The sequence below is a fragment of the Fukomys damarensis genome, unplaced genomic scaffold (genome assembly GCF_012274545.1).
Source record: "Fukomys damarensis isolate Sample0158 unplaced genomic scaffold, DMR_v1.0_HiC HiC_scaffold_35, whole genome shotgun sequence".
In the NCBI taxonomy this organism is placed as follows: Eukaryota; Metazoa; Chordata; class Mammalia; order Rodentia; family Bathyergidae; genus Fukomys; species Fukomys damarensis.
The window spans coordinates 30176497-30201542 of record NW_022900947.1 but is presented as its reverse complement, the minus strand read 5'-3'; the positions used below and the strand labels follow the sequence as shown (position 1 = coordinate 30201542).

Below are 25046 nucleotides of genomic sequence, written 5' to 3'. Positions count from 1 at the left end.
CTAGAGAGCCTTTGTCTTGAAATTAAGGGCTCCTTGTCTAAATGCCAGTGAGCAGTAACTTTGACCAGGACTCACTATATTTATTAGCAGGCATTTGCTATGGCTGTTTCAGAAGATAGTGCATCACGGTAACTCACTGAGGGCACCTCTGCAGGGAGCTCAGATGTCCCATGGTTCGGGTCTTGCAGTTTCTTTAGAGGATTACCCATTTCACTGTTGGGAGAAGTCCTGTGGAGGTTTGTTAAAAGTAAACTTCCATTTTGGAAGTGACGAGAGATAAAATTTTCCTACAGACAATGATTATAAGCTTGGGACAAAATAAAATAGCTACTCAAAGGCATCAGAGAACAGCTAAAATAGGCAGAAATTGGAAAGGTGTGAGCCTTTCAAAGAAGCGGCAGGAGAACTCTGCTGGCTAAGGTTCCTATCCAGGTGGCTTTTCACTTGTTGGGGACAAGGCTACGAGGTGTGGGGCATGGGATGGTGAGAAGATAAGCAGTGAAATCAAGTCCTACAAGTGGAAGGAGTCGGGAGAGTCTGGCTGTTGGAGTGACGGAAATGTGTGAGGGGAGGGAATGCTGGGGAGAGGTGGCTCCACGTGTGCAAGCTTCACACAGATCCTTGAACTTTGCATTTGGAGAAGACTCACACAAAGCCCAGGAAAGCAATAGATCAAAGGCTGAATGAACTAAGAGTATTTTAACTGCTGGGCAGAGTTTGAGTTTAACTGCTGGTTGGAACAAAGTAAACATTTTGTAAAGGCAAATAGAATCTCAAGGTTCTATATCCATAATGTCTGGCATACAATAAAATAGTACTAAATGTGGGGTGGGAGCTGGGTGTATTGGTGCATGCCTGTAATCCCAGCATCAGGAGGCTGAGGCAGGAGGACTGCTGTGAGTTTGAGACCAGCCTGGACTACCTAATGAGTTCCAGGTCAGTCTTAACTTAAAAAACACAAAAAAAAAAAAAAAAAAAAAAAAAAAAAAAAAAAAAGTGGGGTGGGGCACAACAGGCAAATGTGACAATCAAGAAAAATCAAAAGAAAATAGTCTTGAGGGTCAGGGATTTAGCTCAGTGGCACCACGCCTGCCTCACAAGCACAAGGTTCTGAGTTTGATCCCTGGTACCAAAAAACAAAAACCAAAAAAAACAAAGATGACCGAGATTACTGATTGATTGGCTGTAATACGGATTGAACCCAGTAAGTGTTGAGCTATAGCTCAGCCCTCTAAATTTTCCTTTGAGACAGAGTATCACTAAATTGTCCTATTGCCCTAGGCTCATTTCACGTAGCTGGGATTACAGGCTATGCCACCATGTGCAGCTGATATACAAGTTGAAATAACAGCCAAGGACTTTGAAACAGCTTTTTTCCCCCTGCCCCTTTTCTATATATAGATTATTCACTGTGGGGAGCTGGTATATGTACATGTCAGATCTTAGTCCTTTTTACTTCACCCCCCCCCTCCTTCCATCTCTACAAAGTCTATCTCCTACTTACTATCGTCTGTTGCTCCTAAATTATGTATACTCTGGGTTTCCTATATAATAAAATGACTATTTTAAATATGTTCAAAGATGTAAAGGTGAATATAGTCAAAAGGAATGAGAGATGGGGGAACTCAGAAAACAAACTAAAGGCTGGGCATGGTGGCAAACACCTATAATCCCAGCACTTGGGAGGCTGAGGCAGGAGGATCGCTGCGAGTTTGAGACCAGCCTGGGCTGCATAGTGAGATCCGGCAGTCTGATACCTATAATCCCAGCACTTGGGAGGCTGAGGCAGGAGGATCGCTGCGAGTTTGAGACCAGCCTGGGCTGCATAGTGAGATCCAGGGCAGTCTGAACAACATAGTGGGACTCTGTCTCAAACAAAACAAACTAAACATGAATGTTCTAAAACAGAAAAGTACAAAATCTGAAGTAATTTTACTTAGAAGAAAGGTCAGCGAACTTGAAGACAGACCAAAAATTAATATGAAGAACAGAGGAAAAACATAAAAATGAAAGAATCCTAATGACCTGTGGATATCAAGGAGTCAAATACAGTCATGAGTTCTACCCTGAGAGACTAGAAATTCACAGAAAAATTTGATGGCACAAGGCTGCATTCTTTCTGACTGTATTGAGACTAGGTTTGGTCAAAAATTTGATGAAAAAATAGACAACCTAGAAAATCCCTATAATATAGTAAGTAATTGACCAAACCTACTCAGTACAGTCAGTAAGAAGTCTAAAAACTAAGAGAATGTTACATGCAGCCATAAAGAAAAGGGTACCAGAGAATGAGGGTGTTTGAAATTGGTGATGAGTACCTTGAAAGTGCTTTAAGAATAACCAGAATTCCATACCAAGTGAAAACATCTTTCAAAAATGAAATCGAGATATACTCACAGCAAATGTGTACTCCCCCACCCCCATTCAGTTTATTGGTACATTTAAGGCAAACAGTATAGTTAATGCATCTGGGATCTTGTACCTTTACATGATATATCTTGGTTCTTACTTTTGCCTCATTCCCCTGCCCTCCCTTTACCCCCTTCACCCTTCCCTAGCAAATGTGTTCTTGAAAGAAATGCCGGATGTAGGAAGTTCTTCAGGCTGAAAGGAAGTAATGCCAGTGGAAACCAGGATTCAGGAAAGCAAGGGCACGACAGGAATGGTAAATTGGTGGGTGAGTACAGATTACATCCATGTTTTTTCTTACAATTTCTTTTAAAAGTGTGACTGAAGAAAAATGCCTGGATATGGTGGCACATGCTTGTGATCCCAACTATACTCATGAGGCTGTGGCAGCAGGATACCAAGTTTGATGCCAGCTTAGGCAATTTAGTGAGTCTCTGTCTCAAAGTTTTTGAAAAGGGCTGGGGATATAGCTCAGTGGTAGACTGCTTCCCTTGTATAAGCAAAGCCTTGAGTTCAGTCCCCAGTACCTCCCCCTACCCTAGCACATGAAGAGAAAAATATCACTGTAGTGTAGGTTTATACTGTGTGTGCACGTATGTGTACATATGAAATAATATACTAACCAAGTAAAAGTTGGAAAGACACGTAGGTAAAAAGTCTATAGAGAAATGAAATACTAAAAAATGTGTGGAGGAGGAGGGCTGGGGATTTAACTCAGTGGTTTTGCTGTCTGTTTCACAAGTGCAAGGTCCAGAGTTCAATCCCCAGTACCAAAAAAAAAAGTGTTAAGGCAAGACAAGGGACAAAAAATCAAAAAGCAGCTAGGGCAAATAGAAAACAGGTAACAAAGCTGTATTCCTAAACTGAACCTGATAAAACAACTTGAAAAAATACAACAAGAAAATTGTAGACCAGTATCGTTTACAAATACACAGTATTTTCAGTATAATAATAAAACAATCCAGCAGTACATGAAAATGGATTATGATCAAGTATGTTTATCCCCTGAAAGTTGATTTTAATACTCAAAAATCAATATAACTTACCAAATCAACAGAATAAGGGAAAAAACTTACAGTCACTTCTCTTAATTGGTACAGAAAATTCATCTGACAAAATTTACTCTGCAAACTAGAATAAAAGAAAGCTGCTTTTTTTTTTTTTAACATAGAAGGCCTTTCTGAAAAATCTTACAAGTAAACATCACAGGAGTGAAATACTGAATGCCTTTCTCCAACATTGGGAACAAGTCAAGGGTGTGGACTTTACCCCTTTTATACTGTGCTGCACTGGGGAGCCTGAATGATGCGACAGACAGAAGGAAAAGAAGATATAAAAGGAAGAAAGTTTTGCTCTACTTGTAGACATGGTTATTTACCTAGAAAATCTTAAGGACTCTATTACAGCTACTAGACCTGAGTGAATTTACAAAGGTTGCAGGATGCAGGGTCAGTGTATAAGTCAGTTGCATTTTTCCATATAAACAAAAATGAAAAGAAATTAAATTCCATTTAGTACCAAACTCCCCAAGTTATCTATTCATAAATTGAAGAATTGAAAAAGATTAAAATTTAGAGATAATTTAGTAGATTGGTAGGTAAGTTTTGTTAAAGATATCAGTCCTCTTCAAAATGCCCTATGGAATCAGGGCAACTCTGGTAGGCAGAGTTCTAGGATGGTCCCCAAGATTCCCACAGCCAGTGCACACCACACATCTTGTGTATTTTCCTTGTAAGAGGGGAGGGCTGTGACTAAGATGTCATAGTATTAGCTTGTATCATCTGACAAGATGAAGGGTTTTACAGGTTGTGATTAAGGCTCACATTCACTGATTTGGAATTAATCAAAAGGAGCTCATTGTAAGAGGACCTGACCTGAGTCCTTGGCTCCCGACTTTCCCCAAAGGGAGAAGAGACATCAGAGAGCTGGTCAAGCTGTGGATGAGCCACGGGTCAGGAACCCACAGCCGTGGGGCCCAGGATTCCACCAACAAGCTAAACCTAGAAGAGGCTTCACACTCAGGTGAGGCCACAGGTCCAGTCAGCACTTCCCGGGTGGCCTTGTGTGAGTCTGAGCAGAAGACTCAGCTAAGCCATGACTACACCCGTGGAAATTTTGAGATAATATATGTACAAGATGTTACATTTGTGATAGTTTGTTACATGGCAAACAACCTGCAAGCACAGAACCTAACATAGCTGGCTCTAGTTTTAATGGGCCAATTAAAAAGCCCATGTGACTTTCTCACCGTGAAGCCCCGGCCTGCCTGAAATTCATAGTTCTCCTGTCTCTGCCTGTTGGAGCTGGTCCTGCAGGTATGTGCCTCCAAGCCAGGCACTCCATGTGATTTGACTTGCTCTGGGTGGGATTTATGCTGCTTGGCTGAATGACCTTTGTCACTCTGGAGGCTGTACTACTTTCACTTTAGTGTTTGAAAACAGTCCAGGAGAGGTCTGCTGTCAGACTGTCCAAATGAGGCCATTAAACAGTGCACGGGAAGGCGTGGAGGCCGACGGGAAGGGTGGGGAGCAGCAGCACCCTGGGAGACGGCCCGGTACTCACCTGCAATACTCACTGTCCCATCTCGGCTCGCAGGTACTGGGTGTAGTCTAAAACTTTTTTTAGTTGTGCAGAGTTTAATCTTTCTGAACACATAGGACACGTGCTTTCAGTGTTTAACAAGCTGTTTGAAGGAAGAAAATGCAGTTACCTTTGGGTTACTCTAATATGAAAAACAGCTATTTTCTTTCTACACTTAGTACATGTTTATTATGCAGTTTAAGAATTAGCAGTCCTGGACTGGGGATTTAGCTCAGTGGTGCTGCCGCCTGCCTTGCAAGCGCAAGTTCCCAAGTTCGATCCCCAGTACCGACCGAAAAAATAAAAATAGAATTAGCAGTCCTTGATCTGCTGTACGACTCTCTTAAAGGTAATGTTCTTAGGGGCCATAGATGTTTCTTCCAAGATGCCAATTTGGGGCTTTGGGAATCTTTAGAAATGTGAAGAAATAAGGAGAATTCAGAATAAAGGATTGGTAGAACAAGAGGTCTATTTTTGGATCAATATGTGTGACTGAGTGACAGGGTGCACACTTACATCTTAAATTCTGAGTACAGCGCAGGAAAGTCACAGTGTGGACACACTGTCCAGTCATCTTTCAACATATGTCGGCCCTGGAAGTATACATTTGAGAGTAAAATTCATCTTTATCTGTTAAACTCCATTACATAATTATACTAATGGAATTACAGTTGAAAGCCAGGCCTCTACACTGAAGAACTATGGCTATTTTAAAGGTAATGGACTGAAATGGCACTGAAAGGACTAAAGGCAGGTTTTCCTTATCAGTATTGCGTCAAAAGATACAACAAGTATTTTTAAACTTTTTTTTGTTGTTTTTGAGACAGGGTCTCACTATGTAGTTGAGACTGACCTGGAACTCACTATGTAGTCCAGGCTGGTCTCGAACTCACAGTGATCCTCCTGCCTCAGCCTCCTGAGTGCTGGGATTACAGGCGTGCGCCATCATGCCTGGCTTGATTTTTTTACATTATTACTTGGTGTTATTTTAAAACAGGACTTATATTACCCCAGTGATTAACAATATTTGGTATTTTCATGTTTTCTGATAGCAGGTCTTAAGAAAAACAAGAAAATGCCACTGATGAGATTCCAGGTGTTGTCCTAAGGCTTTGCAGATGTTAGCTCATCAGTCTGGTTGATCTCAGTAGGAAGGTGGTGTTACAGATGCCATAAAAACAAATTGCACTGTGGTGACATAGCCAACAGGTGGCAGGAAGGAAGATGTGAATCCCAGGCCTGCTCTCCTGCTGCAGGGAGATTATTAAATGCTCTGAAATAATTTTCAGCTCTGTTGGCCATGAATCACATGCTAAATGTTTTGAGAAGTTTGAGAACTAATGTTAGAAACGAAGACAGTGCTGGTGTACAAGTGTTTTAAAGAGGGAAATGATTCTAAAGAAACTTACTGTTACAATGCAGTAGGGGATGTTGTTTTTACACCCAGGACAGAGGAGTTCACACTCTGGGAGAAGAAACTGGCAGTATGGACATGGGGTCGTGGCCTCTTCTGTCTCAGATGAATCGGGTCTCCTGTGAGGAGGAATCACGTGTTGTTTAGAGCGACATGGATAACAGATTTGTACAGGACCACATAATAGTAATAGTAATAATGCCTTCTGCTAGTTGTCTTTAGAAAGCCAGGCAGCGATGAACCTTCTGCTTTGGGGCTGCAGAGGATTTGGCAACACTGGGCTGGCAGTGGGCTGGTTAAGGAGTTTCTCACACCGAGAACACTCAAGTGTATTTCCCTGTGGGGCAGACACTGCCATCTACCTCACAGCCATTCTCTCTGGCTTCCTTCCCAAGGAAACAGCAGTTGGCTTTGCAGCTAGAGGTGCCGTGTGGCAGAGTACTGGCCAGAGAGGGGAGGTGTGTCTTGGGGATGGTGCTTTCCAGAGCAAAAAGGTAAAGACCTTTTCTTCCTTGATCCCTCCACCTCCTCCCGCCTTAGGGATGTGATGTTGGCAGGTGCGGCAGCTCTTGTGCAGCCATGAGCCTCTGAAGTGAATGGCACAGCTGGGAGAGGAGTCTGTGTTAGGTGGCATCGGAACCCCTGGCTCCAGCCCCGGGCTGTGACAGTGATGCCACACATAAAAATCCTCACTTGTTCAAGACATTGCTGGGTTTTCTGCTGCTCTGTAGAATATAATCCTTTACCCCCATTCAGTTAGCAGCCTGATTTTGGAAAATACCTTTGAGAAATGTGATCAGATAAGAAATGGCTCTGCCTACCTGACCATGGCCTCGATCTTCTTTTTGTACTTGGCATCTATCTTGTTGCGGTACTCGGGCCTCATGAGCATGGCGGCAAAGCTGAAAGCGGAGTTCTTCAGGCCCGCCCGGTGGCACTCGATCACCGTAGAGGTCAGGATCGGCACAATGTCTGCAACACGAAGGGGACAGCAGGAATCACGGTGGCACCTGCCCTTGTGACTGGGCCTGACTCGTCTGCGGTTCAATGACAAGAGACCCATGCTTCTCTGGGCTTTGCTAGGATCTACTTAATGAGGAGAGGGCCCAACAAGCAAAGACCCTTCCCACACGTAGCGGTGCCTGTGCCCCCGAGTCCCACACCCCTGAGGGGTCTGAACTGGGGCACTGGGGCATTGGCCAGGACTGCTGATAAGTGGGTGAGGGGAATGGGTAATTCTGTGTCCTCATCTCTTCTGTCATCTAATTTCTTCCTTCAGGCACGACAGATACCCAGAATTACTGCCCAAAGAACACGACCTTACAAAAATTACTTGCTACAAATTGCCAAATTGCTTCCTAAAAAGTCTACGTCAGTTCCCATCCCCACTAGCACTCACATCCCACGCCTTGCCAGCATGGTCATTTTAAAGTCCGTCCTTTTTCTTTTTTTTGAAACAGGGTCCCACTGTGTAGGGCAGGTTAGCCTCGAGCTCATGGTTATCCTTCCTGCCTCAGCCTCTCGAGGGCTGAGATTACAGGTGTGCACCACCATACCTGGCAAATGTTTTCATGTAACAAAAAAAGAATACATTTAGAGAACGTGGACTATGAATTGTGACATAGAGGCCAGATATGGTCCTCTGACTCTCATATGGCCCATGAACTACAAATGCTTTTCATATTTTTAAATGGTTAAGGGAAAAAAGCATCTTTGTTTAAATTACATGAGGTTGGGCTGGGGATTTAGCGCAGTGGCACCACGCCTGCCTCAAGCACAAGGCCCTGAGTTTGATCCCCGGTACCAAAAAAAAAAAATTACATGAGATTCACATTTCCGTGTTGAAGAAGTAAAGTTCTGTTGGAGCCCAGCCCTGCTCATTCATGTATGTATTGTTCATGCAGAAATGGTGGAGTGGAGTAAGTTACAAGAGAGGCAGAGCGGCCCGTGAAGCCTAAAACATGTAATGTGTGGTCTTTCACAGAAAGGGTCTGAGGATGCCTGTCATCTGGAGAACGTGAAGCTGACACTTCTTAGGAGGAGGAGGCCTCTTTCCCGCGGTGAGGCGCTGCTCCTTGACAACAGAGAGTTACACTGGGATCTCGGCAGTGTGACTCGACTCTTTGCCTGGCACTGCTGCCCTGTAAGATGGGGAGGGTAACAACAGCACGTGTGTGCAGAAACTTGGAGAGCTTGTGACGGTTACGGTTACCCTCGGAACAGGGATTGGATGCTTGGATGCATGGCCCTTGCCTTGCATCCGGGCACTGGGTGTGGGGAGGGGCCCCTCGGTTCCAGAACTGACAAGTGGCTGTGTGCTGCCCAGAGTCCTCGTTTATGCTGGATCCCCGCTTTCTGGGAGTCTGGGAAGTTGGCTGGTGAGTGTAGATCTCATAGCGCTGCCCTTAGGCGGAGGTGTGGATGCCGTGTTCCGTTTAGACAATACTTACGGGATGGAAACTTGCTAATGTTGTTGGCTACTCGAATGAGCATGCGTGCCCCTTTCATATGGTCACCATTTCTAACGTGGATCTGAAACAAATAATTATTCTTACAGGCTCAGATCAACCCTGCATCATGCTTTCCCCACACAACTCCTTGACTGTCCCAGCACAGGGCTGTCGTCCTCAGGTCCTTGGCGCCTTTCCTGGCTCCTGCACCTGGGACTTCACCCAGGCTTCGAGGGCACTGCAGTCACTCAGGTGTGGGACTAGGGGCTCTCAGAGGTGGTGCAGCAGGCAGGGAGAAGCCCTTTTACTGTGGCTTTCCTTCCACAGTTTTAGTTAATCTGTGATCCACCACTGTCCCAAAATATTAGTATTGTGTGTTGTAAAGGTTCTGTCTTAGTTATTTTTGACCTCTCATCGGAAGAAGGGAAAGGGAAGCTTAGTCTACCTTGCCTCCCCTTCTCAATCTGGCCTCCACACTGCCCAGCTCAGCCAAGGTTCCTATCCCTGTGCTGAGAGGGCAGCCCCCGAGCCTAGTCCAGCTGTCCTGGAGCAGGGGTGGATCTCTCAGTCCTCTGAGGCAAAGACGCTTGTTGACATTTTTTCATGGAATTTTTTTCTTGCTTGACTGACAGGGCCTGATAGTTTTTTAGTACCACAGCAGTCAAGAATCTTTGAAAGCCTGGGTGCTACACAAGATATCAGGGCAGAGGGGAAGAGCTCGGGCTGCTCCCTGGTGGGAGGGGTTGAGGACATCTGTGGGGATGGAAGTTACAGGCCAGTCCTTGGGTCAGAGGAAGGAGGAGGACTCAGGAAGTGTCCACAGCTGCCAGCCATGGTCTGGGAGGGCTTCTAGGAATCCCTATTTTTTGCTGCTCATCTCCTACCAAGTAGTTTGTAACCTCCCTTGAAGGCTGCATTGTGCTGGGTCTGTGCTCCCAGAACCCTGGCACTACCATGCAAGGCTGAAGCCCTGGGAAAGAAGGGTCCTCCTGGGGCTGTGAAGGGAGAGCACACCCAGGGGCTGCCATTTGGATTCTAAATGTGGTCTAATAGGGCAACCGGTGGTCACATGTAGCTACTGAAATTTAAAAATTCAAATGATATGAAATTAAAAAGTCTTATCAGTTGTGCTAGCTGCATTCCAAGTGCTGCACAGCCAGGTTGGTGGCCGCGTACACAGAGAGCGGTTCTATCGGCAGAGTTCTCCAGGGTCGGGCTGACACGGACCATTGGGAATCTGACAAAACTGTAACTTTACCATGCTATGCTAGGTGACTTCAAGGTTAAATCAGCTCTGGATGGGCCAGAGAACCAAGTTAGCACTCATACAGAAAGAGGTACTTTGATAAACTGAAAATTTGGGAAAATACTTGTTAGATTTTGCCTGTACCTATAAAGATAGTATATATCTGAACAAAAACATATATACAAATAGCATTAATGTAAATTATACATACAAGTACTAGAGGTTTGCATAATTTGATTCTCTTAATAGGAAACTAGAATATGCAAATGGAAATAAATATAATCCTGATTTAGTAAAATGAATTTAAAAAGTACACATATGCATGTATAGAAGTATAGAAAATATATACAATAGAGCACTAACAATTGTTATATCTGGGTGATAGACTTGAAGCATGAGTTTTTTTTTTTTTTTTTTTTTGGTACCGGGGATTGAACTCGGGACCTTGCACTTTCGAGGGCGGTGGAACCACTGAGCTAAATCCCCGGCCCAGCATGAATTGCTTTTTTTTTCATTATACTTTTCTAGAGTCTCAAAATTTTCTTAATGAATATTATTTTTATATTTAGATATAAAGGAAACTATTGAAAACTGGAATTTTATAAAATCCAATAGCTTAGAGTTAATAAACAAACTCTGGATCAACAGAGAGGGTTTAAGTAAATCTTTTTTGGGCCCAGGTATCGCATCTATATACTTCAAGGTCAGAACGACATGGAAAGACACACGGCAAAGCCCGCTCCCTTCCTGTCCTGTCCGCTTGACTCTGGTGCTACACATCCCCTTGCCCTGAGCCCCTTCCCTTTAGAACACCACTTGCCGAACCCTACAGTGTGTTCTTCATTGTATTTGCAGTAAATAGCTATGCATTCTCTTCACTTTTTTTTTAGACAAAAGGCAGCATATTGTAAAGTTATTCTGTACTGTGCTTTTGTCACTTGGCACACAAACCTAGCAAACTGCTCCAGTCAGTGGCAGAGGTGCCCGGAGGGACACACCGGGCTGGTTGTGTCACAGGTCCCTCAAGGGCCTCACCTTCACGAGAATGTAACTGTGCAGAATCATGAGGTTGGTGGCCATCTCAGAGGGGATTTTGATATTCTGGGATTTCAGCTCTGCATACATGCTGAAGAGAACGTCATGTGCATTCCGATAGTTTCCTGGAAGAAAGGTGGTAAAGTGACATTACTGCCAAGGATGAAATCTGAGGTCTGTGCATGGCTTTCCTCTTACGAGAGGTTTTGCTAATTATTACCAATATTTGGGCCATCTCTTCTATGGTAACTTAGCGGTGGTTCCTGTTATAATCAGTGGTGCTCTCCGTGGCCATCCCTGTGTAGAAGACGGTGGTGTCCTAGCGGCTGCACCCTTCCTCAGGACTCCCACTTGTCCCTAGTCTACTGGTCATAAGTTCGGGTCTTTCATAGTCAGCCCCTCCTCCCCACAGCCACCACTGGGCTTTCCCCCTCTGGGCAGCAGTGTGCTCACTGACTTTCCTCCCTCCGCAGCCTTTGCAGAGCTTCAGGATTCCCCCGAACCCCAACACCAGGGCACCTCCTTGTGTGCCCCCCACCCATGTGACTCCGAGAAGAATGCCTGTTTAACATGTGCAATGCCCTGGGGTGGATTCCCAGCACCCCAAAACTGAGAAACCCACCAAAGGCAGTAAGATCAAGTGTAAATTCTGAAGCCAAAGTCTCCCATCAACCTTGGAGGGTAGAACCCTGGCCCAGTTCTCTCTGGGTCCTGAGCTTCCAGCACACATCTGACAGACAACAGGTATTACATGGACACAAGCTCAACAAAATCATGATGGGTTTAACTGCATTTCCAAAACTGTGATATTAATACACACCAAAGAACTGACTTGTAAAAACTAAGGAAATTGTAGGCTAATTCTCTTACTCAAATATTTACAGAGCACATAAATGAAACCATTCTGCAGATTTCATAACAGCCTTGTAATAAAGAACCAGATCCACTATAATTCGGTATAATTACCTTCCACCTTCTAATGTCTCTCACATGGATCATCACATGGATCCATGAAATGGAAGGAAAATTCTATGAGCTGCAGGTAGAGGCTGTGGACTGTAAGTGGTCAGAGAAATCACTGTCCCAGAGACAGAAACTGAGGTGGTAAAGGAAGGCAGGAAATAAGTCCCCTTGGTTCATATGATACCATAATGGTGAATTATTTTGCTGCTCTGAAACCTAAAACTGGCCATCTCCTTAGCTTTTGGGTTCAAAGCAAGCCTAGATTAGACTTGATCTTAGATAAAAGGCTGAGAAGTGATGGATAAGAAACTTCTACTCTTTCTTGGGCAGAAGAAGGGCTGAGTATTGATTCTACTTCCTGTTTGAGTAGAAAAAACAATTAGGGACCTGGGGGTATAGCTCAGTGGAAGAGCCCTGGGTTCCATCACTAGAATGTACACAAACACACACACACACAATATATCAATAGTTTAAAATATAAGATAACTAAATTAAAGTATATATTAGAGACTTACCTGCAGACTGTTCTTCTCTGGCAATTATGATGGCAGTCCGGGCAGCCTCTCGGTACTGTTTCAGAGCCATATACAAGCGGAACAGGTACTTGGCATCCTGTCATACAAACCATCAGACAAACATAGCTAAGCGATCACCTGTAATTTTGCATGTTAGTTAGGATCACATATTAATGTGCCAGTAACAGAACTGATGTTGTTTTTTAAACTTGATAAAAGAATTAGCTCATCAAACATTTATTCTGTGGTTAATATGTTCCAGGTAGTATTCAAAGTACTTAAATGTTAACTCAGTTAAATCCCTAGGAGGAATGAGTAAAGTCCTTGTTTTATGGATGAGAAACAGCAGCACAACAGGACAGGGACAGTCAGGATTCAGGCCATGGTGATCTGGGTAAAGTCTTCCCTGCCACCAATCCTCAGGGTACCACTCATAAGCGTGGAAGCAGAACATGTTCTTATACAGTGTTCCAACTCTGCAGCATCCTAGCACTGGGCTGGGGATTTAGCTCAGTGATGCCGCTGCCTGCCTTGCAAGTGCAAGAATCTGAGTTCGATCCCTGGTACCAAAACAAAACAAAACAAAACACATATAAATTTTCTTTGTTCTACAAAATTTTCTTTGGCCTTTTACCATTTTCTATTCCTTTTTTTATGACTTTCAATTTACTTTTATTAGGACACATCTCCAAACAGTAGAAAGAGCTTCAGAGTTGCTATTAACAGAAATTATTGCAAAGTTATTCTTAGGTTATTATTATAGTTTGGGTCTAGAGCCCCCCCCCCGAAAAAAAACCCTCATAGGGTCACAGATGGGGCTTTTCCAGAGGTGGCTGAATGTAGAGTGAGACTGACTCATGACGCAGTGCCAGGCCCACAGGCACTAAGATTAAGGGTGTCTCAAAACAACCAGCCCCCCAAGTATAAAGACCTGATTCAAAAATGGGCATCTGTAATCAGCAGACATTTGTCAGAATAAGAAGTAAAAGCAGCAAGTAAATCTATGAAAAAATGTTCCACATCACTGGTCATTCGAGAGATGCAGATGAAAACAATGAGATTCCACCTCACCCCACAAATGGCTGCTATCAAGAAATCACACAATAACAAATGTTGGCGGGGTTGTGGGGAGAAAGGAACCCTCCTCCATTGTTGGTGGGAGTGCAGACTAGTGCAACCACTATGGAAATCAATATGGAGATACCTCAAAGAGCTGGGACTAGAGGTTCCATTTGACCCAGCCATCCCTCTGCTGGGTATCTTTCCAAAAGAATTAAAAATAATCATATCACAGTGATATATGAGCACCTATGTTTATAGCAGCACAGTTTGTAATAGCTAAAACTTGGAAACAGCTCATTTGCCCATCAGTTGGAAACTGGAGAAAGATGATGTGGTTTTTCTATTAAATGGAATATTACTCAGTCATAAAGAATGAGAAATTAGAGTCATTCATAGGAAAATGGATGCATATTGAGGATATACTCCTAAGTGAAATAAATAAGTCACATGTGTAAATACCGAATAGTTTCTCTGGTGTGAAAAACTATAATAGTACATAAGATCCTAATGAGATATTTGACAATGTGAAATAAGAAGAAAAGGGCTAAAGGTGTAGGGAAAGTGGGAAGGGTAGGGGAAAGGGAATAAGGGAAAAGAAAAAAATATGAGAAAAATGAAAAACTGGAAATAAAGTGTTTGTCAATGGCGAGGGGAGGAGGGGGTAAAGGGAGGGCAGGGACAAGGAAAAAAATGAGAACCAAGACCTGTCATATGAAGGTACAGGATCCCAGTAATGAATGTAACTGTACCGTACACCTAAAATGTACCAATAAACTCAATTAAAAAGATTAAGAGTGTGAGTACTACCCACCTGAAGTCTGAATAAGATAAAAGGGACAGAATAATGTCCAGCTCTCTTGTTGCATTTGCTACCTACAGGCCACCATGAACTGTGTCTCCTCTGTAATGCCTGTGTGCCACTACACCTTGGAGCCAGCAAATTATGGACTGAAACCTTGACAAACTGAGCTAAATAAAGCTTTCCTCCCTTAATTTTGGGTGTCAGGTATTTTGTCTCAGCAATGAGAGAAAAGTAACTAAGGTAGTTATAAATAATATGTCACATAAGAAAGGAAAAATGCTACCCAAGAAAGAAAAAGGCATCCTGCATGTTATCATAACAATAGGTATGTATTCTCAAATTTTGTCTGGCTAATTACACAACCCTTACGAAGTGCATTTATCCAATCTCTCAAGAGAATGGTATAATAGTCAAGATTACAGAAATTCAACACAAGAACAGAATATTAAAGGCTATTAGAGAAAATAAACAGATCACCTATAAAGGAAAACCCATCGGAATCACAACAGACTTCTCAACAAGTATTTCAAGCCATTAAAAAAAAAAAACACCAAAATTTCCAACTCTGGTATACCCTGAAATATTACCTTTCAAAATAAGATAGTTCCATGATAAAGAACATCTGAAGAAATTCACGACCATCAAATCAGTTCTGAAGGATATTCTAAATGACAATTCCCACAACTCCAACAGAAAGAATCCACCAGGCAAGGCAAACAGTTAAATAGAAGGGAAAGAAAGGGAGCAAACAACAGGAAAAGAATATGACAAGAATAGGTTAATATGTATGTCATAACCATCAATGTGAATGGTCTCAGTTCACCAATCAAAAGAAACAGATTGGCAGAAAGGGCCAAGAAACAAGATCTGACAACATGCTTTCAAACAAGAAACATATTTTACTAAAAAAAAAAAAAAAAAAAATCCACAGATTTAAAGTCAAAGGATAGAAAACAATATTCCATGCAACAGGAAAGTGGGAAAAAACAAGGGCAGCTATTCCATTTGCAGACAGAGTAGATTTCAAGCCAAGACTGATCAGAAGAGACTAAGAAGGTTGCTACATCCTTGTTACGGGAACAATCCCAGAGGAAGAGATGACAATCATAAATACACATGAACCAAATACTGGCTCACCCAACTATATAAAACAGATGCTAATGGATATGGAAAAAAAGATAATCACAAGTAACAGTTGTAATGGGGGACCGCCATACTCCACTATCACAGAGTAATTAGACAAAATCAACAACAAAACCAGAATTGGACCAGATCTTTAAACAAATGGACTTAGTAGATATCTACAGAGTGTTCCATCCCACAAAAACAGAATGTATATTCTTCTCAGCAGCACATAGGACTTTCTCTAAAATAGACCACATACTAGCTCATACAACTTGCTTAAGTAAAGGCAAAGGAAATGAAATTATCCCATGCATATTATCAGGTTATAGTGCAATGAAATTGAAAATCAATGGCAAAAAACTCCCCCCAAAATACATAAACACGTGGAAATTAAATAGTACCCTCCTGAACAACCAATGGGTCACACATGAAATTGAAGACAAAATTAGTTTCTACAATTAAAGGATAATGCCTGTGTGACTTATTTATTTCACTTGAGTATATCCTCAATATGCATCCATTTTCCTATGAATGACTCTTAAGTGAAATAAGTAAGTCACACATGTGTAAAATACTGAATAGTTTCTCTGTTGTGAAAAACTAATTGTACATAAGATCCTAATGGTATAATTGACAATGTGAAATAGGAAGAAAAGGGCTAAAGTTGTAGGGGAAGTGGAAAAGGTGAGGGAAAGGAAATAAAGTAAAAGAAAAAAATATGAGAAAATGAAAAACTGGAAATAAAGTGTTTGTAAATGGGGAGGGAAGGAGCGGGTGAAGGGAGGGCAGGGACAAGGGGAAAAAATGAGAACCAAGACCTGTCATGTAAAGGTACAAGATCCCAATGATGAATGTAACTGTACTGTATACCTAAAATGTACCAATAAACTCAATGAGGAAAAATAAAAATAAATTTAAAAAAGGATAATGCCATTATACCATATCAAAACTTATGGGATGTGATGAAAGCAGTCCTATGAGGACAATTTTAAACAGTGAATTCCCATGTGAGGAAAATACAGCAAGTTTAAATAACCTAATGTTGAACCTCAAGGTTTTAGAAAAAGAAGAGTAAGTTAAACCCAAAGCTCACGTGAGGAAAAAAATAATAAAGATCAGAACAAAAATAAATGTAATTTTCTGGGTGTGGTGGTGCACACTTGTAATCCCAGCACTCTGGAGGATGAGGTAGGAGGACTGCTGTGAGTTTGAAGCCAGCCTGAAAATAAAAAAAATAAAAGCAACAGAGACTGAGAGAATATAAAGAATCAATTAATCAAAGAGTTGATTCTTTAAAAGATTAAATAAATAAAATAGATGGACCATTAGCCAAGCTTATCAAAATAAGTAAAAACAGATCCAAATCCAAGCAATTAGGAATGAAAAGGGTGAAATCACAGTGGATTCAGCCAAAATCCAGATTAATACCTACTTAGAGACCCTTTATGCTATAAGATGGAATCTCAGAAGAAATGGACAGATTGCTTGATACATATGAATTACCAAAGCTGAATCAAGAAGATGTAAATATTCTAAATAATCCAATATCAGCCAGTGGAAATGAAGAATAAACCCCTACCAAGAAAGAAAAGCCCAGGTCCAGATGGATTCACTGCTGAATTCTACAAGCACTTGAAAGATCTCATACCACTACTCCAACTCTTTAATGAGATTGGAATGGAAGTGACACTCCCAAAGTCATTCCTGGAAGCAAGCATTACTCTGATAACAAAACCAGAGAAGGATCCAACCAAAAAGGAAAACTAAAGGCCAATCTCCTTAATGAACGAGATGCAACAGTCCTCAATAAGATACTGGCAAACAGAACGCAGTAAATCTTCAAAAAGGTAATGCTCCGTGACCACATAGGATACAGGGATGGTTTAATATATGCAAATCAATAAATATAATACACATATTGACAGAACCAAGGACAAAATCCACACGATCATCTCAGTTGATGGGGGAAAGGCTTCTGACAAAGTCCAACATCCATTCATAAGAAAAATACTAAAGAAAATTGGAATAGATGCTCTTTATCTCAATCTGATAAAAGCCAACATCATACTATATTGAGCATATATGCTCAATAATTGAAACCTTTCACTCTAAAGTCAGGAACAAGATACCGATGTCCGGTATCACCACTCTTCAATACAGTCTTATATCCAGAGCAATTAGACAAGAGAAAGAAATAAGAATATGGAAGAAGGAAGGAAGAAAAGAAAGGAAGAAGTTAAATTATCATTATTTGTTGATGACACGATACTCTACATAAAAGACTCTTAAAAACTCTACCAGAAGACCCCCAAAACTACCTAAAGGCTCCTAGAATAACCAGTTTGGTAGTGTAGCAGATTCAAAGTCAACATTCAAAAATCAATATCATTTCTGTAAAGTAACAAACTACTGAGGAAGAAATCAGGGAAACACCACCTTTCGCAATAGCATCAAGAAAAATGGAATACTTAGGAATCAATCTAATGAAGTAAAAGATCTTTACATCTAAAACTGCAGTAGTCTGAAAAAGATCAAAGAGGATATCAGGAAATGGAAAAGTGTCCCCTGTTCTTGGACAGGTAGACCCAATATAGTGAAAATGTCTGTACTTCCAAAGCTGTTATACAGATTTATTGCAATCCCAATCAAAATATCAATAGCATATTTCACAGAACTAGAGGAAACAATCGTAAAATTCATATGAAACCAGAAGAGACCCAAAATAGCAAAAGTAATTCTGAGCAACAAGGGCAAGGCAGGGGCATCACAATCCCCAATTTGAAGTTGTTTTTCAAAGCTACCATGATAAAAACATGGTAAAAAAAACAGACCTCAGGATCAATGGAATGGAACACAAGAGCAGAAACAACTCCAAGCACACTCAGGTACCTTATCTTTGAGAAAGGGGCTAAGCACCTTCACTGGAAGAAAGTCTCTTTAATAAATGGTGCTGGGGAAAACTGGATTCCCACATGGTGAAGATTAAACCTAGACCCATACCTCTCGTCATACCCTAAACTAAAATTGAAATGGATCAAAGATCTAAATGTAAAAACATCAACAGTCTACTGGAAGACAGAATAGGCAGGACTCTTGAAGACATTGGTGTAGGCAAAGACTATGAACAAAACCCTGATCACACAGGAAATACTACAAAGAACCAACAACTGGGATCACATCAAATTAAAAAGCTTCTGTACGGTCAAAGAAACCACCACCAGAGTAGACAACCCATATAATGGGAAAAATATTTTACCAGATAACTCTTCAGACAAAGAATATCTAGACTATATAAAGAACTAATAAAGAAAAAAACTCAAATTTAAAGACCTAGTCCAAAAACGGGCATCTGAAATGGGCATTTCTCAGATAACAAAGTACAAACAGCAAATAAATAAATGAAGAAATGCTCAACATCACTGGTTATCTGATAAATGTAACTTAAAACAACACTGAGATACCATCTTACTTTAGAAAGAATGGTTATTATCAAGAATTCAACCAATAACAAATGCTAGCAGTGCTATGGGGAAAAATGAACCCTTCTCCACTGTTGGTGGGAGTGTAGTCTGGTGCAACTACTGTGGAAATCAGGGTGGAGATTCCTCAAAAAACTGAAACTAGAAGTTCCATTTGACCCAGCTGTTCCCCTCTTAGATCTTCCTGAAAACATTACGATTATCATATCCCATGAATCTGTGCACCCAATTTTTATAGCAGCACAATTTATTTTTTTTATTTTTATTTCTTTGGTACCGGGGATCAAACTCTGGTCCTTGCGCTTGCAAGGCAGGCAGCGAAACTATTGTGCTAATTCCCTAGCTACAGCACAATTTATAACAGCTAAAACTTGGAAACAATAGATGAATGGGTAAAGAAAACGTGGTGTTTATATAGAGCAGAGAACTACTCTGTCATAAAGGATTAATGAGTCATTTTTAGTAAATGAGTAAAGTTAAGTGAAAGTCAGAAACACAGTTAAATATCTCATTGTTGGGGCTGGGGATTTAGCTCAGTGGTTCCGCTGCCTGCCTTGCAAGTGCAAGGACCTGAGTTCAATCCCCAGTATGGAAAAAGAAAAAAAGAAAAGTGAAAACACAAGGAAAATATCACATTGTTTCTCTTACATGAAAAATCCAAAGGATAAATAAGGAACAAAATGGAGGCTAGATACTGGAAAAAGTTTTTTAAAGTCCAGGCTGGCCTCGAACTCGTGTAGACACTGGGGAGAAGAATAAAGGGGAAGGGGAATAAAAAGGGAAAAGGCAAAAAAAGAGAATGGAAGGGGAAATGGAAATAAAGCTTTTGTAAATGGGGAAGGGAGAAGAGACGGGAAAGGAAGAACTGAGGCATATGTACAGTACAAGTTCCCTAGGAAAGGTGTGATGACTGTGCATGGCAAATACGTACTAATAAAAATGATTTTAGAAATTAAAATCATTAGGGTGAAGGGAGGGCAGGGACAAGGGGAAGAAATGAGAACCAAGACCTGCCATGTACAGGTACAAGATCCCAATGATGAATGTAACTGTACTGTATGCCTAGAATGCACCAATAAACTCAATAAATAGAAAAGAAATTAAAATCATTAAAAAAGAACAGTATAGACTAATGACGCCCCCAGCACACAGGTACACGTACAGTCCATGGTGGACAACACTATAATAAAAATATACAGAACTTCAGGGGGGCTGGGATGTGGCTCAGTGGTTCCGCCGCCTCGTAAGCGCAAGGACCTGAGTTTGATCCCCGGTACATAAAACCAAAACCAAACAAAAGTAGGACTTCAGGATCCCTCTGGTGAGGATTCCAAAACACTATTAAAAGCCTTAGTTATACCTGAGACCTGCCGACGGAGGGGTCAGTACCGCACCGCATTTAGACAGCAGGAGCCCTGAGAGCCGTCAGGATTAAGTGACGCGTCTGGTGCTATGGCTTGAATGTCCCATAAACCCATGCACTGAGGGCCAGGGATTTTGCTCAGTGGCACCGTGCATACCTTGCGCAAGGTCTGGAGTTCGATGCCTGGTACCAAACAACAACCACCACCTCCTCAACCAGCACTGCCAAAACCCATGCACTAAAAACCACACCTGCAACTGAGAGGCTGTGATTAGGCCCTGAGGGCCCCACTGTCCTTAGCTGCTACTCTTCTCGTCTTGGGAATGGATTCACTATTGTTAGAGCAGCGCTGTTACAAAAATGGGTCACACAGGAAGCCAGGTGCACATGGCGGGCTCCTGGCCTTCACAGCATAGCACAGCTACTGAGCTTTCCTAACTTTTTAGTGACCCACTTCAGCCATTCTTACAGAGAAAATATGCAGGATGCTAGCTAACTTTGGATGGACACTTCCACTTGATTTTTTGACTCTTTTTAAAAAATACAAATTAACCAATTTTATTTTATTTTATTTTAATTTTTGGTATGGGAATCCTTGCGCTTGTGAGGCAGGCGGCAGCACTATTGAGCTAAATCTCTGGCTCTATTTTTTGACACTTAAGATAGGATCTCAGTGTGTAGTCCAGGCTGATCTTGAACTCACTATGGGGCCCAGGCTAGTCTTGAACTCATGGTGATCCTCCTGCCTCAGCCTCCCGAGTGCTGGCATTACAGGTGTGTGCCAACACTCCCAGCTGGAAAACTTCCATTTAAAATGTTATGTTTCCTACTCCCTATTCCATTTGAGATGATTTCATCATGTATTTGATGTTATTTTCTGGGTTACTGTAGCAAGTGGACATAATGGGAGGGAGTCTGGCACAGTTTAAGGGCCTGAGTCCCCTGGTTGATTCAACTTAGCCTTTCTGGACCTCCGGCTTTATGTGTAAGATCAGAGAAAGGGATGCAGTGATCCACAGTCCTCTGAAGCTGTGATACAGCATGGCTCGCTATTCGAATCTGTGACTTGATTCTTCATGAGCACGGCTTGCCATGACAAGGTGGGGGCTGGGAATTCTCAAAAGCGTGCACAGGGCGGAGAGAAGTCTGACTTCTGCAGGAACCCCAGGAAGCTTAGTAATTGATTTCTACTTCCTAGTGAGTTAGTTTTATATTTAATGTGATTTTTGTTAATTTCCAGAAGTTCCACATAATGAACACAGCATACTCTGATTCTTAGGAATCAGTGCTAAGTCACACTTTCAGTGATCATTTCCCACAATTCCTTGAGTAGACAAAAACATTTGGGAGGACTGTCATCTGGAGGGACACACTACTTCACTGGTGGAACAAGTTTTGGGTGGATATACATAATACCCTCTAGATGATCGCAGCCACTTGCATGGCTTTACAAGACTGTGTTGCAAAGTTGCGACAGGTAAAAACAGGGCCGCATAGGGGAAGGAACAGACCAAGACTTCTGCAGGGCAGAAGCTCCCTACCTTGGGCATGCCGTCGTTCTCCCCCATGAGGTGGTCTATCAGCTGGCTGGTCAGCAGCTCATCTTTGGCCTGGCCAACCTATTTCAAAAGAGAAAACCCCAGCAAGTTCAGCATCTTCAACCTAGCAAGAAGAGGGTAAAAGATGATCTTCTGCTAAAGAAGTAGAATAAAAACTACACAAAGTAGAATACTGTATCTACAGTAAAGTGCCTGAGATACAATACAGGCTCTGGATCTTCATTTGTCGTCTCACTGATAAAAATGTATCCATAGAAAGCTTTTCTTACTCATATCAAAGCACCATGTTTTGTTCTGTACAGACAGAATATACTTGGATGTTTCAATAAAAACCTTCTTAAGCCTTGCGACTGCAGCACCTTGTGAATAGCACTGCACCCTGAGCAAAACAGCTGGGCCTTACACAGGCTGCGCATCCCCAGTCCAAAAATCTGAATCTAAAATTCTACGAGCACCAGCAAATGCTCAAGGAGTCTGGGATTTTTGGAGCACTCAGATTTGGATTAAGTATGCTCAACTGATAGTCAATACAAATATTTCAAAATTTAAAAAAAACCCAAAATATGAAACACTTCTGGTTCCAAGTGCTTCAGGTAAAGGGTATTCAACCTGTATGATGATAACCGACTGAGCCCTCTTCCTCTGTGGCATCTCCCCTAAGACCCCCACCAGCAATAGCTGTGTGTGAAGAAAGGAGTGTAATAGCCACGGGCGGCCAGAAGAGGGCGGCAGAGAAACTTGTGTGGCACTGTGGAAGGCTGCTGGTTTAGAGATCTCAAAAAAACCAGCTCAGGCCAGGAGTGATGGTGCAGGCCTGTAATCGCAGGACTCTAGGAGGCTGAGGCAGGAGGACTGCAACGCTGAGTTCAGCCTAGATGAGAGCTTGTCTCAGAAACAAAAAAACAAAACAAAAAAAAACCCAAACAATGAAAGCCTCGGGATGTAACTTAGTGAGAAGGCCGTAGGCTCAACTTCCAGCACTACCAACAAAACAAAACAGAAACTGCACATCTCCATGAGGTGAGAGTTAAATCACTGAAGAGCTGGGTTGTGTTGATGAGGATAATAACATGCTATACTGGAAGAAGGAAATGTAACAATCTGAGTTGGCAGGAATAGAATGTACGAGGTCAAGAATTTCAGGGAAACACTAGGGAATTGCTTTCAAAATTAGGAAGTGAAAGAGCTGTGTTTCTATTGGAAAGAGATGAACAAGGACAGAGCGGCACTCAGCCAAGGGGCAAGAGCTCTAAACAGTGCTCATCTGCCCTCTGGTGACTTCCGGTTACTCACAGCATCGTGTTCTAGCTGCGAATCCTTTACTGCTCTACAATTTCCCCCCCAAACTACCCTTCCTGGATCTCAGCATCTTAGCTGTCCTACAGGTGTTCCAGTCTTGCCTCCCTCATTTTACTGCTGGGGAAACTGAGGTTTCAGAAGATGCTACTAAAAGTAGTAAATATGCCTAGCACACAAATTATGGAATCTAAAACTTTAAAGCTTCTTAAACTAGTGACTGGTCGGGGGCAAGAAATAAGCGTCTGTATCTCTTGTCCATTAGAATAAGGGAGCTACCAAAGACGAATGGGATTGTGTCAAAAGGAAGGAAGTAGGGCCACCGCCTGCCTTGCAAGCGCAAGGTCTTGAGTTCGATCCCCAGTACAAAAAAAAGGGAAGTAACAGTCAGAGCAAAGGAACAATTCTGGGGATCAAAAGTAACAGGGACCTCAATGGATCGGGACACATCACATATGCGTCAGCACGTGTGTCTGTGTCACTAGCCAAATGTTAAGATCCCCACTAACAGGTAAGGTGATACCGCTATATAAAGAAACACACTGTTTTCAAAAAATAAGGTCTATGGGGGTGAATTCCAGTTTATAATGATGTCAAAAAGAAAAGCACTCCATTGGCTCCATTGGAACATGCTAAGAAACCAACTCATTCTGAAAACTAGCAAGTGAAGGGGGAAAAAATCAAATTTTATCTAACCTTTCCTTTACCTTTGGGTAATCAAGTAGCTAACGGGATAAAAGTTCCGTATAAAAGAATTATGGCAGTCAATGTATTAGAAATGATAGAATATTACTATTTTACAATGTTTAATAAAATAATATAAAGTGGTGAAGCCACTTGGGAAACAGCTGGGCTATTCCTCAACAAATTAACACATGGCTTTGCAATTCTACTCCTAAGTAACATTCCTAAGAGACATGAAAACATATGTGCACACAAAACTAACACACAACTGTTAACAGTAGCATTACCCACAATAGCCTGTAGAGTGGTAACAACCCAAACGTTCAACTGAAAGCAGACAATCACAATGTGGTATATTCATACTGAGAAATAGCACCAAGCTGAATGAAGTCCTGATGCAGGTTACGACATGCAAGAATCTTGGAAACATTCTAAATGAAAGAAGTCATACACAAAGGCCACACACTGTATGATTCCATTACATAAAATGTCAACAGGCAAATCTGGAGAAACATAGTAGATTATAATGTATAACGATATAATAAAGATAGTGTAGTATTGGCACAAGGTCAGATTATTAAAACAATGGAGGTAACTAAAGAATCCCAAACCAGACACAGAGAGGTAGATAAGTACGCAAAAAGTCATTTCACCTGTGACAGACACTCCCTGGTAATTTAGTGGGGAAAAGTTAGCATTCTGATAAATGGTAAGAGGTCAGCTGGATATCCACATGGAAAAAAACCCCTCTTGGCCCCTACACCTCATACCATATACAAAAACTAATTCAGGGGGTGGGCAGAAGCCTAATGAGAAAGCGAAACAATCAATGCTGTAAGGGGAATGTCTGCACGACCATAGGGTAGGCAAAGGGTTCTTCAACTGGACCAAGAAGCATCAACTATACGAGATTCATAGCTAAACTTCATTAAGACATACAGTTCATGTTCATCAAGATACCACTAGAAGGGCCGGGGATTTAGCTCAGCGGTTCGGTGGCCTGCCTCGCAAGCGCAAGGACCCGAGTTCGATACCCGGTATCACAAAAAAAAAGAAAAAAAAAA

General features: G+C 41.9%; 1 protein-coding gene and 1 long non-coding RNA gene across 2 annotated transcripts in view; one reads left to right on the top strand and one right to left on the bottom strand.

Moving 5' to 3' along the window:
- Window positions 1-25046, bottom strand: part of Wdr19 (WD repeat domain 19) — an 87434-nt gene that overhangs the window by 533 nt on the left and 61855 nt on the right. Inside the window, exons 29-36 of the mRNA XM_010625106.3 lie at window positions 21985-22062; window positions 12613-12709; window positions 11135-11259; window positions 8854-8935; window positions 7225-7375; window positions 6399-6522; window positions 5506-5582; window positions 4972-5092 (exon numbers count right to left, since the gene is read on the bottom strand). Of these exons, the coding sequence (XP_010623408.1) occupies window positions 4981-5092; window positions 5506-5582; window positions 6399-6522; window positions 7225-7375; window positions 8854-8935; window positions 11135-11259; window positions 12613-12709; window positions 21985-22062 (846 nt within the window). The 3' untranslated portion in view covers window positions 4972-4980. The remainder of the gene's footprint in view (window positions 1-4971; window positions 5093-5505; window positions 5583-6398; window positions 6523-7224; window positions 7376-8853; window positions 8936-11134; window positions 11260-12612; window positions 12710-21984; window positions 22063-25046) is intronic.
- Window positions 2494-8860, top strand: LOC104862885. The gene is made up of 4 exons (XR_780444.3): window positions 2494-2677; window positions 4315-4431; window positions 6799-6897; window positions 8388-8860. It is a non-coding gene; the product is annotated as an uncharacterized LOC104862885 (long non-coding RNA).